General features: G+C 35.2%; 1 protein-coding gene across 2 annotated transcripts; it reads right to left on the reverse strand.

Annotated features, from left to right (window-relative positions):
- Positions 1 to 684: 684 nt before the first annotated feature.
- LOC106067064 (serine/threonine-protein kinase PAK 2-like) lies at positions 685 to 12,727 on the reverse strand. Of its 2 annotated transcripts, none has more exons than XM_056027791.1 (10): positions 12,709 to 12,727; positions 11,394 to 11,444; positions 9,494 to 9,570; positions 7,976 to 8,135; positions 6,725 to 6,881; positions 5,306 to 5,369; positions 3,239 to 3,437; positions 2,504 to 2,781; positions 1,601 to 1,724; positions 685 to 1,011 (listed from the first exon to the last, which is right to left on the reverse strand). In XM_056027791.1, exons 2-10 carry the CDS (start codon positions 11,412 to 11,414, stop codon positions 814 to 816), a joined length of 1,278 nt encoding a protein of 425 aa, XP_055883766.1. In that variant the 5' UTR covers positions 11,415 to 11,444; positions 12,709 to 12,727; the 3' UTR covers positions 685 to 813. The 2 variants fall into 2 exon arrangements, with proteins under 2 accessions (XP_055883766.1, XP_013081619.2); XM_013226165.2 differs by lacking the exon at positions 12,709 to 12,727 and adding an exon at positions 11,673 to 11,691.
- Between the last annotated feature and the right edge of the window lie 3,396 nt (positions 12,728 to 16,123).

Genomic DNA, 16,123 nt, shown 5'->3' on the forward strand with positions numbered 1-16,123 from the left:
ACCTTTATTTTAGTTTGCCTCTAATAGAGATTACCTTTAGTTTAGTTCATCTCTCTAATAGTTTACATTTAGTTTAGTTTACCTCTAATAGAGTTTACCTTACTTTAGTTTACCTCTAGTAGAGTTTACCTTTTTAAAGTTTACGTCTAATTGAGTTTACTTTTTTTTTAAATTTACCTCTTATTGAGCTTACCTTAAGATTAGTTTACTTCTGAGTTTACTACCTTTAGTATAGTTTACCTCTTATTGAGTTTACCTTTCATATTTATTTTCTGTCTCAACATAACACGTCGTATCTTTAATTAGTACTATTAAATTCTTCAACAATGTATGTTAATGCGATTTAATGACAATGAGAATTTTCCGTTATTTGCTATTATTATACTATTATTTGTTAATTACCACTTGGTAAAAAAAAAGTGATGTGCTGAAAGCCCTTCTTTCTTCCCTAGTGCTATTAGAGCATGGAATGAGTTGCCTGAGCTAGCCAGGAAAACCAGTGACTTGGCAGAATTTAAGTCATTGCATGACGCCTAGGACGTAATTAACTTGTTTTTTTGAAGTGACGTCTGTATTATGTAAGATAAGATAAGACACGAGAGAATTTTCTTCTTGACAATGTGATCCTTTACTTTTTGAATTCTTGATTTACTTTAAGAAACAGTTAGTGAAGAATCCTTGAAATCCTTTGAAAATTCCTTTTATTCGAAGCACTTAAAAACTTCTACTCTTAAAACATTTTCTATAAAAACATTTCATTAAGAATCTGAAATTGGAATCAAAACAATGACATCATTCATGTACAGTCCCGTATCATTCAAACATTTGAACCACACGAGTTGCTTTGATTAATGGTACTAGTGAGGTCAAAGGTGCAGCCCGGGCAAGAAATGGGTGATTCAGTAGCTCAGTCGTTGAAGCTCGTTCATCAGAGTTTTCTGTCAGGCATTTGTCTAAGAAATCTTGAAGGTCAGGGCTTAGCTGGTCCACGTTCTTAATATCCGGTTTTCCCTGAAACGAACGCACAAGATTAGCATACATAGTCATACCGTTTAATAGAAAAATCATATTATCTAGTAGAAAAATAATACCGTCTAATAAATAAATAAATAAACAAATATATATATATATATAACCTAAACATCCCAATTGAGACATTAGAACATCAGATGATGTTGATTGTTGAATATAGATAGAACCTGGAACCTAACTAATATCAGTACCTATTGTGGCCGGGTAAACTCAGTCGCCCTAATGACTCCGAAAATTTAAAATTCCCGTCTTCACCATTATTTGAGCCCGGCACCCCCTGTTTCGGAAGCCAAGACCTTTATCACTCAGCCAACTCGCCCCAAAAAGTTAACTTCTGGTGAATGGTATTAGCCCATAGTAAGTGGCAGCACTAGGACTAGGTGAGGAACTTCATGAAAGGCCAACAACTCTGTAAAATTTTATTATTGTTTTTTTATTCTCACTATTGATACATTTCACTGAGGCAACGAGCGATGATAAATAGATATTTCTTTGAAGAGGTAGACTGATGTATTTAGTGTTAGGATACACAGTGTTATTAGACACATATCTAAAATGATAGTCTTACCTTTAATGCTATAAGAATCAATATTCTTGCTGGTATGTGGTCAGCGTATGGTGGCTTCCCATTCAACATCTCTAGGACAGTTATTCCAAGACTCCATAAGTCGACCTTGTTGCCATAGTGCTGCCTATATTTTATATGAAAAAGTCGATTTCATCAATGTCATTGGTTGTAAAACATTTATAACAATACAACAGAAGCTTTACAATGAAGATTATTACAAGGAAAAGACTTAAATGTAATAATACAAACATAACGAAACTATATAGGGGGAGAGAGATAGAAAGTATCCAATGTAATCAACAGAATATGTGTAGTGTGTGCCCTGCGTGCTCAGGCGCGACCGGACGGTCGGAAAAACTAAGAAACTAAGGGTCATGTAAAGGTAAGGTGAATGTGAGGTGACGTTAGCTAGAGCAATTTGTGACGAAATTTTACGAGGGTCTTATAAAATACATCTTGGGTGACAGGTTCTGGACCGTAAGCTACTTAATCACAACTTAATCTCCTTTTTTCGGTCTCTATTTGGGTGACCCTTCAATATGATTTGATGTTCTTCTTAATGTTAAATTGTTGATCAAAATGTATGTGTGTTACAGTCATCACTGAATTTCTTAGTGTGTCAATATGATAATGTATCTCGTTGTCTGTGTGTTGTGTGTGTGTGTTTGAATGGAACGTGTTGAAAGTAACAAAACAAACCTAGGTAATTATAGCACACTTAGCCTTAAGTCCTTTTTATATGCAACATTTAACATTTAAATTCAAACTAATAACCAACATTTTTTTAAAAGAAATCACAATGATAACAGTTTAACGCCTTTAAAATTGAGCACCTACAAGACGGCGTAGGTCTAAGGTGTTGGAACTTCCGTTGCCAAGGTACTGCAAAGCTGCAAGACTTACCCGCGAAGTATCTCAGGAGCCAGCCAGGAGTATGTTCCTACTTGTGTGTGTCTCGTCTCGTCTTCCTCCACCAGTCGGGCGCAGTAGCCAAAGTCCGTGAGTTTCACGGCACCGGACATGCTGAGTACGAGGTTGTCTCCCTTGATGTCCCGGTGGATGATGTTATGACCGTGGAGGTAAGCCAGTCCGTTCAAGCACTCACGCGTCACCGCTGCTGTCTGGTCTTCGTTCAGTACAGTTGCGTCTAAAACTGTTCTTAACGACCCTCCGTCCATGTACTGAAAAAGGACAAACTTATGTATGTGAGGATATCAATAGAACATCCATTACAGTCTGATAAGTATTGGATATATACAATAAAATAAGTAAACAAAAAAACTGATGGATTTTAATTTGCATATAATACAAGGGGAGACATGTCAATAAAATGGTCTCAAAGAAAGTGATTTGACAGATTTGTTACTATATTAATTATTTAATTATCATAAAGATGTTAAAAGAAATTTTAAAAAAATCTGCTAATTACCATTTTCTGCCGACTTTGACCGATCATTCCTGGACGTTTAGAGAACTGGTTTGCCAAATCGCGGAAAGGCGGCCATTTTACACATTGTCCGGTCAAATTTAAAGCGATAATGGCCAGATCGCGAAAGGCCGGCCAGTTGCTGATTTTGCGGACTTCGGGCTTTGGTCGTAACATATAAACAAATCCAGGACTTCGACATTCCCTCTTACCTCCATGGCTATCCATAAGGAAGAATTCTCCACGAAACAGTTGATGAAATTGACGATGTTCTCATGCTGAAGCTCTTTCATAATGTTGATCTCTGTCAGGATGATATCCTTCCGGTACAAGTTCTCAATGTCGATGATCTTCATTGCCACAGTGGCTTTAGTTTTCTTGCAAGTGGCCAGGTAAACTTGACTCGTTCCACTGACAATGTGAATGTTACATCGTTAGAACTTATTCGAAAAATAAATTTCTAAAAAAGTGTTTTCGAACGTCTCAAGAGTCATTACTATATTAAAAGGTCTTAGAAGTTGTTACTTTTTGTTAAAAGTCGTTTATATGTTAAAGTATCGTCACAAAAATAGTAGACCTACATCTGTATCGTCACAAAAATAGTACATCGGTTAAAGTATCTTCTTGGAAATCTTTTCTCTGTTAAAGTTAAAGTTTCGTCACAGAAATCGTTCATATTGTTATAAACGTGGTGGGTGACATGGACAAGAGTAGGTGTGTGCCAACACCTGACACATGAGACACATGCCAGCTTATTGCGAGGGTCTGTGCCGTGGGACGGTCCAAAAGGAAGTGCTGACATGAACTCTCCACGTGACTATCACCCGTGATATGTAGAAAGGACTTGCATTTTCTGTGACTAAGCGAGAGGAGGCCTTGATGGACCGAAAGTATCAGTCACACGATTCGATTCTGTCCGGGGCAGTTCAGCTAAACAAGACAGGCCGGTCCAGTGAGTCTACAGTGAAGCAGTACAAGTCCAGGATGAGACAGAATAGCACCATCAGAGTTTAGTACGGCAGTACGGTTGTATGTAGAGTGAAGCGTTTTAGTCAGTTTATCCTGGTGCCAATTGTAGAGTAAAAAAAGTAAAGTTCCCCTTTCAGACCTTGTAGTCTATAGGGCAGACGATGTAAAGGTCATCTGTTTCTGTGCCCTAAAGTTTACGACCAATCGTCTTTACTTTAACCCAACTAATGTCAGGTACCCATTAGAGATTTGTGGACTCAGAGGCGCCGAAATTAAAAATCAGTCTTCACCAGAATTCGAACCCGGGAACTTCCGGTACAGTAGCCAAGCGCTTTACCGCTCAGCCACCGTGCCACCAATTGTAGAGCATTGGCTGTTAATTTATTAGTTATTAAATTATCGTTTTTTTAGCCCATGTTGTCAAGTTCTTTAGTTGGTTTATGTCGTGAATCGCAGTGTTTGCAGAGATTCTATTGGAGAGGCGAAGCACTATGTTAAGGTATAGTCTCATAAGTCGTTCATATGTTAAAGTATGGTATCATAGAATAGTTCATTTGATAAAGTGACATCAAAGAGATTGCTTTCTTCAAAGTATCGATCCAGAGGTTGTTCAATTATTGATGTGACTGAAAATCCATATGTCAAAGAAAACATAAACGTCCCACTCTTTCTTGTATTTACTTCTGTGTAAAACTGTGATACTGGTATAATCAAGTTTAAACTACTTTCCGTGACCTTATTTTCCGTGACCTTACTTTCTCTTACCTTACTTTCCCTGACCTTACTTTCCCTTACCTTACTTTCTCTGACCTTAATTTCCGTGACCTTACTTTCCCTAACCTTACATTCCCTGACCTTACATTCCATGACCTTACTTTCATTGAACTTACTTTCCCTGACCTTACTTTCTCTGACCTTACTTTCCCTGAACTTACTTTCCCGGACCTTACTTTCCGTGACCTTACTTTCTCTTCCCTTACTTTCCCTGACCTTACTTTCCGTGACCTTACTTTCTCTTCCCTTACTTTCCGTAACCTTACTTTCTCTGACCTTACTTTCCGTGACCTTACTTTCCCTGACCTTACTATCACTGACCTTACTTTCTCTTCCCTTACTTTCCCTGACCTTACTTTCCGTGACCTTACTTTCCGTGACCTTACTTTCCTTGACCTTACTTTCCCTGACCTTACTTTCAGAATCAAAATTAGTATATATGTGTGTGTGTGTGTTGCAGAGAAGTTTGAAAAGATATTAATAAATTGTTAGACTAAACATTCAAATAGATTTTGAAGACTAAAAAATCAACTTACCCGGAGCCAATAAGAGTTTGAAGTTTGTATTCATCTTTTGCTTTTTTAGAACTGACTAGTGGCTCTATTGGAATACAAGATGAAATAGTGGGGATTGTTTTATTTGTTATACATACGCGAATGAGAGAGTTGAGAATGATAAAGGAGGGGGTTAGAGAAAGAAAACATGTAACATAAATAAAAAGTGTTGTATGTTTTAAAAGACAATTTCCCCTTTCTGAAGCTGATGTCTATTTTATAAGAGCGACTATTTGACTTTGAATAACTAACAAATGACAGAGTTAAACAAAATGGACGCTTTAAACACCTACCTATTCCCCCTCCACACGAAACAAATAATCCAGGTTAAGTGAATATAAAGATCTGCTCAAAGTATATAAGATTTGAATGGTAGACCTTTAGATCTAGACTCAAAGTATATAAGATTTGAATGGTAGACCTTTAGATCTAGACTCAAAGTGTAATCAACGTCTTTTTTTTTAACTCTTAAATGAATAAGACCAGAAGTGGAAATACCCGCTGAAGTCTGTTCAAGATAAAGACTGTCTTGACCTCAAGCCAAATTTAATTTAATTTTTTTTTATATTTTGAACATTTTTAAATGTCAAACTTTACTTTTCCGAGTCTCGCAAATTATCTAGTAATTCTTTTGCCATCTGTCAATTTTCTCCACGACAATCTACAACTATAATATTTAAAATTTTGTCAATAAAATTGCGAAAAAAAAAAATAAAAGGTAAAGATGTTATCCCTCGAAATATGGACTTTTTTTTCTCGATTCTGGCGGCCCCTTTATCGCAAATTAGCTAGTGATTCTTTTTCCAACAGTCAGATTTCTAGGAGTGGGAATAGGTGCGCGACAAATGAAGAAAATAAATCTATCATTCAATAGTTATTAAGAACAAAATAATTACTATTGCAAAGGTTGGTCAGCTGTTTAGAATAGAAATTGTCTTTAAAACAAAATGTGTTACTTGTTTGATTCTTGACATAAACTTGGCACAAACAAGTGTGAGGGTCACTATAAAACTTTGAATACCTAAAACGTTTTTCTTTGATAACCTACTGGCTTTGTTAACTTCGACCGTTGTTATAAGTGTTGTATAGGCAAAAGAGGTTCTGGACGATTGAAGCAAAGAGACGAGTAGTTGGGGGCATTCTCCAGTCCCACATATATATTAATACCTTCTGTCAGATAGACAATGACAGACAGAAACAGATAGATAGATGATAAATAGATAGATAGCTAGATAGATAGATAGATAGATAGATAGATAGATAGACAGACAGACAGATAGATAGATAGATAGATAGATAGATAGATAGATAGATAGATAGATAGATAGATAGATAGATAGATAGATAGATAGATAGATAGATAGATAGATAGATAGATAGATAGACTAAAGTGTCTGTTACTTAATTGTTTCAGCATTTCATGGGTCGAGTAAGAAATTTTCTTCTTGCGTTTCGATTTTAAAAAATCAAAAATGCCATCAACTGTATCAACTTTATCCGTCTCCATGGGTTGTTGATCTTGAGGTGACTTTGTTGTGTTACTGACCTCAAAATTGTCCTAAAAATACAGATTGGTATTTCACATTATATTGTGTCGTAAAATCAAGCAGATCGCTTCTTGTGCTAATTTTTTAGGAACATGACATGCATTCACAATCGTTTCCTCCTCTCCCGCTTTCTTGTCCATGACATTAGGATGATTGTCAGTGAAATGGTGATGATAGTCAGTGATATTATGATGATTGCCGGTGTGATTGTGATGATTACTAATGTGATTGTGATGATTGTCAGTGAGATTGTGATGATAGTCATTAAGATCGTGTTTCTGGTAAACGAAGCTTTACGGTAACTCTAATCTAATATTTAACAAGGTTACAAAGACAGTTTGTGTGGAAATACAGACTCAAAATCGGCCTCCGAAGTGGTCCACCCAGGCATGTAAAAAAAGGCAGGCTTTAACATTTTCAGAAAGAACACCAGAATGAAATTCTATCAAAGACAAATGACAGAGAAGAATGGAGAAAGTAGATTGACACATTTTGTGTGCTGCCCCAGCGGTCTAGCAGACCAAACGATAGGTGATAGTGAAAGGTTTATTCACGAATCTTTAAATCTACTTGTCAGACTATAGATGTTAGAAGACCATTGATTTCTCCTTTTGGTGAAATGTTGAAACGTTATTTCGAGTCTGTTGATCATGAGTCGTCCCTGAAGCGATATATGAATTTAACGTTTTTGTTGATTTAGATATAGACACAGAAAGGTTTTTTGATTAACTCTTTCTCTCCTTATCGACGATACCATCGTTGATTTGACCCCATTTAATCAAATTAATGTTTAATTTTATAAACTTGACTCTGTGTTATAAAAAGAGCACGCATTTTCTTTTAATTCTATACCAAATACAACATTTTCTTAAAACAAACAACAAAGCTATTGAAGCTTAATCATAACAGGGGTAGTGAAATAGTAATGAGCAAAATGAAGAAATTCTTTCGAAACGTGGAAAAATAACGGAGAGAAAGAGTTAAATACTTATTTTTCTGTCTTAATTTTTTTTCTTGTTTATTTTGTTCCCCCCCCCCCCCCCATTCACTTCGCCTAGGACCTCCAGTTACCTAAGGCCGGCCCTGCTGAGACACATGTACTTACCGAGATACTAAGTTCACTAACAATCTCAACGTCTTCAGCATCCTCTTCAAACACTTGTGTTGGATCTCCAAATATCATGAACTTGTCACTTGTGGTCCAGTCCTCCAACAATCTCATAGCATTTCTAATGACGTCTAAGTTTTCCGAAATCTCGGTTTCTCTATGAGCATGAACATGAATAGTATTAATTAATCATGAATATGAATTAAAAAGAGATATTTCTTTAGGAGTACCAAGAAGTCTATGCATGTACATTGTCTAACTTCAAAATCTTTATGAAGTAATAAAATAGTTTAATATGTTTCTATCGATTTATGAATTATGGGTTTTGCCCAATACCCACCCCATTTGACAACTGTGTCTTTCAGGAAGTGTTGACCCGTCACTAAATAGCGGCGTATGCTACTCCGCGGGTCGACTAGTGTAATATACTAGCATTACACAACGGCTCGGCTTGCTGATTGGTTGCCAGGCTATATATTGTCTATTTTGCCCCAACCTCCCTTCCCGTTTAATAGCAAAGCTTATATCAACTCACTATGTCTGTCTGTCTGTCTGTCTGTCTGGTAAAACGTTTGTACACGTTAGTTTTTCCTTATCCAATCTCTGATCTAGATGAAATTTGGTACAATTATTTCTTTACCTTACGAGAATTAATTTAAAAAAAATTATTAATTAGTTTAATTAACTATTGGTAATTAATTAATTTGGGGGGGAGGGATCGAACAAGGGAAAGAAATTATAATTAGCTGATGTGTAGGTATAAGTTGAATTAGTCCGCTTTATAATTCGTAGGTTGGCGATTTTAAGTTTGAAGCTAACAATAGATATCTATGAAACGTTCTTTTTACATATGTGATTCGCTGGCACGGTGGTTATTGACTAGGTTTGAGGAGGCTTGAACCCTCGAGTTCAAATTCAGGTCTTTCTACTTTTATTTATGTATACATTTAAAAAAACGATCACGGTAACGTTCACCCGGATACCTTCTTCACCCCCTTCCTGTTCCCAATTAGTCCAGACAAGTGATAGGATCATAAAGTAGTGAGAAAGCTCAAAGCATGAAATTGCGATAAACAAAAACAATTGGTAAAAATATTTCTAATCGCACAGATTTATTATTTTTAATATAGATCTATTACAAACTTAATTTTTGCTTTTTTTCAAAAGAGATTGCAGTAGCGAATAAAAAATCAACATGAAAATATCTTTGTTGAACTAGATCCAAGGTAAGTGATGACAGCTTAGATTTCTACTTTTTTTTTTCTTCCACGGCAAGTGGAAAAATGTGTGATGCGCTTATAATACAGATTCTATTATATTTGAATAAAGGCTTTATACAATCTGTTCAATCTAACGTTATTGCTGATGGCAAAAATCGTATAACTAAATACTTTTCTCTTGTTCTATGATAAAGTATATTTTTCTTATACTATGACTAAGTAAATTTCTTAGATACTATGAATAAGTAGGCCTACTTTTATTTATAAATTTTATACAATGTTACACTATCCTTACGAAATGTTATATTTTTCAGCTAATTCTTTCAAGTCTTCTGGAAGAACATCTTGAAGAGAGTCAATCTTTTCACCTGTCTGATAAACAGATATAATCATTAAACCACTAAAGTTCATAAAATTTGCAATGCTGGCGTTTTTTTTTTTGTTTTTTTTTAATTTGAAAAGCACAAAAGTAGTGAATCAAAGTAGCCCTAAAAAGGATGATCTACACATTTTGTAGTGGAAATGTCAATCAAAGGAAACTTTTGATCCGTGGCTGAAATGCATGAACTGAGTTCAAATCCCGAAGTAGACCAGAATTTTTTATTTCGAAATTCCACTAGAGTCGAGCTTGTGTTTGTTGAGTTTGTGTTTGCTGAGATTGTGTTTGCTAAATTTATTTTGCTAATTTTTCTGTTTGCTGAGATTGTGTTTGCTAAGTTTGTGTTTGCTGAGTTTGCGTTTGCTGAGTTTGTATTTGCTGAGTTTGTGTTTGCTGAGTTTGTATTTGCTGAGCTTGTGTTTGCTAAGATTGTGTTTGCTAAATATTGTTTGCTGAGTTTGTGTTTGCTAAGATTGCGTTTGTTAAATTTTGTTTCCTAAGTTTGTGTTTGCTTAGTTTGTGTCTGCTGAGTTTGTGTTTGCTGAGTTTGTGTTTGTTGAGTTTGTGTTTGCTGAGATTGTGTTTGTTAAATTTTGTTTGCTAATTTTCGTGTTTGCTGAGATTGTGTTTGCTGAGTTTGTGTTTGCTGAGTTTGTGTTTGCTAAGTTTGTGTTTGCTAAGTTTGTGTTTGCTAAGTTTGTGTTTGCTAAGTTTGTGTTTGCTAAGTTTGTGTTTAAGTTTGTGTTTGCTGAGTTTGTGTTTGCTAAGGTTGTGTTTGCCGAGTTTGTGTTCTAATTTGAAGGAAAACATGTTTATTAAATCCATTAAATATGATGGGGCTCATGTTAAATTTTAAGTGAGGCTAATCAAAAGTTATCATAATTAATCGTTGACGAGTTTTGTTTGCTTTCAAGAGCTGTAAAGCAGGTTTTCATATTGACATGTGCGGTTAACATTAAATACAAAATCTTAAATTCTTTAGTTACAGCCAGTTTTCATTTTCTAGAATGCACTGTATGTCGTCAATGAATGACATACTGAGAATTTTTAACACAAAAATTCAGCATTTTAAAACTGGTGAGAGGGTGCACCCCCATTAGCGGAGAGCGACATCCTATCAAGAACTCGCGACGTTCTGACAACGGAAACGGGAGGGCGCGAGGCATGTCAATTTACTTTTCAAGATAAAATAAAATGTGTAGTTTCATTGCAGTTATAGATCCATGTTTGAGCCAAGTAAAACAACAATGTCTTCAAAGTTTATCAATTTTTAGCAACAAATGTTTTTTATCTAAGAACACATTTAAAATGTATTCTGTTTTCACCAGAGCTGTCTGCAACAGCAACGACTCAAAACTTTTTGAAGAAGACATTTCAAAACGTGGTTCTTCTCGACTTTCATTCGTTAAGGTCATTGGCGAAACAAAACAAAAAGAAAATGTCCGCGACAAGACGACACAAGACAAAAGATCAAACAGACTAACAAACAGACTAACTTTAATAAACAAACATTACGTCAATTTGTATTCCAAACAGATTTTTAAAGATACACGCAAAGAGAAACTGGAAAACTCTGTTGATATATGTGTGTACGTTTATTTTCTTTTAAGTACATCTTAATTAAAGCCCTTCCGGACCCCATTGTGTTACTTTACAGCGCTACTCTAGACCCCAGTTGGTTTATAGGAAAGGGGGGAGGTGAATCAATTCCGTTTCGTTGCCACTGCAAAAAAAAGTTTGAGAAATATTGTAATATATTTTAAATTTAATTTCAATTAAAATGTTTTAAAAAATATTTGTTATTTAATAAATTTACCTTTTTATCAGCCATTCTCATACGCTACAGGGAGAGATCGTCATGTGAATCCTTTTGAATAAATATTTAATGATTAGCAATGATCTTTTTAATTGGTTGTATTTTTATGTAATTTGAATGTATTTCACTTTTATATGAAAAGATTAGTGATTTTCCACAAAAATTTTAAATATAGAATAGTCCTATCTGTGCATGTTATACAATAACAAACAAAAAGTCATAAACGGGAAATCCTGTTAAGGTTAATGTTGCGAATTTCACTGTCTGTGAAGGACTCACGTTAACTAGAGGTCTAGGTCATCAGTTTGGCTTCCTGTTAGGCCACAGATCATAAAGATGAACAATTACACTCACTCGCACTTCTGTATGTATCCTGTTCGTCAAGTGTTAATAGCGTTGAGTCTTCCATAGTCAGATTTACAACCAAACTAAACATAGAGTCTAGCTAAGTGTGAGTAGATAAAACAATAAAGTGCCTGGTCCAGTGTGAGTACATGTGCACACTAAAACTCTGATTCGCTTGTACATAGAACGTTAAGAAAAGGCAACAATCACTACTTCAAATAAATATTTCACCTAATGTGACGTCGAGATCGGGAATAAGAAGCCAAGCAGATGGGCAAGACGTAGGGACAGTTGGAGAGACTCGTCCAGAACCGAGACGCGTGGAGGAAGCTGGTTGGTGGCCTATGCCCCAGACGAGACCACACGCAGGTTGGTGGCATATGCCCCAGACGAGACCACAGGCAGGTTGGTGGCCTATGCCCCAGAAGAGATTACAGGCAGGTTGGTGGCATATGCCCCAGACGAGACCACAGGCAGGTTGGTGGCCTATGCCCCAGACGAGACCACAGGCAGAGATGGTGGCCTATGCCCCAGACGAGACCACAGGCAGAGATGGTGGCCTATGCCCCATACTACACCAGTAGTTCAGTTGAGATGAGATTTAAAATTGCATCAACTTAGCGATTCATTAAGTATTTTAAACTAACCAATATAAATGTGCATAAAATCTAAACAAAAATTTTCAATATAAAAAAAGTTTCATATTTGCATTATTAATTTCATGGCTATGTTTCTGTATTGAGAGGGATCAATTCTTTCCTGCAATGGCATAGAAATGCCTCTAAAACTATTACACCACCATTAAAAAAAAGAGTATTACGTAAGCCTATATGAAATAATTATTTTTATATTTTTCCCATGCAGTGATCACTAAAAAAAATGACATAGGAAAAAAGTGGCAAGAGCTCTAAAGAAGGTGAGCTCACGTGACTTCTCCCCAATGTGAGCATCTTTTAATATTTCTACGTACGTTCTTGGAGTTTCCAGCATTGTCTCCCCTTGTATTATTTACTATGTACAGTTTTTATTTTGGAAACATTTTTGAATGCTTCACTGTCAATACTTCTCCACACGTTAATAGCTTCCTTCCTAGAGCTAGTCACAAATCTAATCTTCGTTCTCAAACTTTCCACGTCTATGTGACGCAGATGTAGTGTGATTTTTACAGACATGTATTTGTAGTTATAAATCTAGTGAAATAATATCCAAGCGTATGCCGGAAATTTATTTAGTGGTATTAAATCTATTAATACAAATCTTCTTTATTTTTTTAGAAAATTAAAATTTATATTTTATATTTATATTATTAAAAATGTTTTTATTCTACGGAGTTATGTATCTGCTATATCTGGCTGTGATCCGTTATGAGTAGTCAAAGAATGATAACTCTTTGTGGTGCGTATGTACGTAGTTTATGGTTATGTTGTGTTAGATCAGGGATTCCTAAATATTTGTGTCTCGTATACCCCTTGCTATGTTTTCCAGTATTCGGTAGACACCCTGATTAGCTCATATTGTATTTTTACCAATCCATCAACTTCAAATGTGTTTTTGCTGATTTCTCTCTGTAGTGAGGTGAAGAGTGAAAAAAGTAATCAAACAAAACACACAGATTAAGTTGTAGATATTTATTAATGAAATTCAAGATGAAGCCAAACAAAATGTAGTATGTAGTGCACTAAATCACAGAACAAATGAAAAACATTAAAAAGACACTACCTCCTTTATTCAACGCATTGAGCGATTGTTTTTCTCTTTAAAATAATGAATGTTAGATTTAAAAACAGGACTTAGACCTAGACCTAGATTTAGTCTTTAGCAAAATTTTCCCCGTGTGGCCTACAAGCTAGTAACTCTTTTCTTAGCGATATACATCAACTGTTAAATTTCTATAGAAAATCGTTAGAGCCATTTTTGAGATTAGCGTCCGCTCACCCTCCATGAAGGAGTGACTTGAATAGAGGTATTGTAAAAACGCGTACCAGTGGCATGATGCTCTGGTAATAGGGTATTCTTTATTCTCTTCAGTAAGGCTTGTTTCTATTTGAACTGTGCTGCAATTTCTTTCCACCAGATATGAGGAAGGAAAAGCAATGGAGAAACTTTCTGGCGATCTGCAGTACTACCGGATAAATATAAAGCTTGTCCTTTTATTTTATTTATTTATTTGTTCATGAGTTAGAAGAGCTCAAATCCTTTGGAATTGTACATTAAATTCTGCATTAGTTTTAATTTCGAGCAATAAATTTCAAACGGCTGACCGTTGACATTTACAATTTGGTTCGTTGGGCTGAGTTGCTTCACAAAGTAAGTTGTGAAGTCACAAAGTAAGTTGCTTCACAAAGTAAGTTGCTTCACAAAGTAAGTTGCCTCACAAAGTAAGTTGTGAAGTCACAAAGTAAGTTGCTTCACAAAGTAAGTTGCTTCACAAAGTAAGTTGTGAAGTCACAAAGTAAGTTGCTTCACAAAGTAAGTTGCTTCACAAAGTAAGTTGCCTCACAAAGTAAGTTGTTTCACAAAGTAAGTTGCTTCACAAAGTAAGTTGTGAAGTCACAAAGTAAGTTGCTTCACAAAGTAAGTTGCTTCACAAAGTAAGTTGCTTCACAAAGTAAGTTGCTTCACAAAGTAAGTTGCCTCACAAAGTAAGTTGTTTCACAAAGTAAGTTGCTTCACAAAGTAAGTTGTGAAGTCACAAAGTAAGTTGCTTCACAAAGTAAGTTGCTTCACAAAGTAAGTTGCTTCACAAAGTAAGTTGCCTCACAAAGTAAGTTGCTTCACAAAGTAAGTTGCTTCACAAAGTAAGTTGCTTCACAAAGTAAGTTGTGAAGTCACAAAGTAAGTTGCTTCACAAAGTAAGTTGCTTCACAAAGTAAGTTGCTTCACAAAGTAAGCCATGCTCACGATTAATGGTGTAAGAGGCACGAACCTTTTAAGACTCAACGAATAGCTCATTGGTGCAATGAATGAAATATAGGTTAGGGTTCCAATGTGAACAAGACACTACTAACAACAACAACAACTAGAATTCCAGTGATGGGAGACAGTCCGTGATTAAATGATCGCATAGTGTGTCATTCAATGTTTTTTTCAGTTTTTTCATTTCTTTCATCCATGATTTGCCACTGAATGGACAGTCTTTACAACGTTGATATAGAAATACTTGATCGGAATTAATTACAAGTACTCATTTTTCAAATAGGTTAAAAAATATTTATTCTTTATAAAAATACTAGCCTGGCATTACCCGCGGCCTGCGGGTCTAAGTTTGTGTTTACGTTTACTAATGTAGTGGATTGGATTTAGATGTATGTTAAACTTAGCTAATGATCCTTTCACGTTATTTCTCTTTCGCTACGAAAATAAAATTAGTTTTGCGAAAATGGGTTTACCCGAAGTCGATACATTCATATCTATTAAAAACGAAAAGAGCGATAGCTTTGTTAAATGAATGGGATTATAAAGTGAACAATTAAACGAAATAATTTTTAGTACGCGATTCATGAATGAATATAGATCTAGGCCTATCTTAACTCGGCTTCGCAGCTTTTGTAAACGAATGTAGATCTAGTCTCTTAAAAATAATGCTTTAGAAAACCAAATTTGAATATTTATTTGATCAATATATGAAATTAATGGACTATAATTAGTATGTTCATGTGTTAAAGTATAAAACTATCTGTGCGAACAGAAGTTTTATCATCTTAGAGTTGAATTAGAGTTTTAGATCTAGGGATGGGATTATAAAGTAAACAATTAAACGAATTAATTTTTAGTACGCGATTCATTACGGTATTGTCTAATGAAAGAATGTTCGTCAGGAAATCTGTAGTTACATATATAAGGAACTAATTAATGTAAAAATGCTTTTGAAACACAAAATTGAAGGTTAATTTTATTATATAATGAAATCAAAGGATCTTCTTTTGTATTTTCATGTGTCAAAGTAAAAAACTATATGCACAAAGTGTATTTCTTAAAATTAGATCTAGGTTTAAATCCTTTCGATCTTTTCTCATGTCAACATTGTAGACATGGCCTAGATCCATAAAATACTATAGCTTTGATAGAGTCGGACAACTTTATTTTTTTTTTAGGGTCTTAAGTAATTTTCAGGGCTACGATACATACACTAAGGTCTAAGTTGGTACCCAAGAAACATTCCTGCCAAGTTTTATCAAGATTGGTCAAGCGGTTTTGATGTCTATAAGTAAAATACATACACCTCACATTCTACTTTATAGTATAGATTCTCTTTTTTCTTTCTCTCACTTTGTCTCTGTCTCTCTCTCTCTCTCTCTCTGTCTCTCTCTGCATTATTTCTTTTAGGAGATAAAGCAATTTTACCAGTAGAAATTTAATATTTTTATTAACTAAAAACAAATTAC

Source organism: Biomphalaria glabrata, chromosome 4 (assembly GCF_947242115.1).
Source record: "Biomphalaria glabrata chromosome 4, xgBioGlab47.1, whole genome shotgun sequence".
In the NCBI taxonomy this organism is placed as follows: domain Eukaryota; kingdom Metazoa; phylum Mollusca; class Gastropoda; family Planorbidae; genus Biomphalaria; species Biomphalaria glabrata.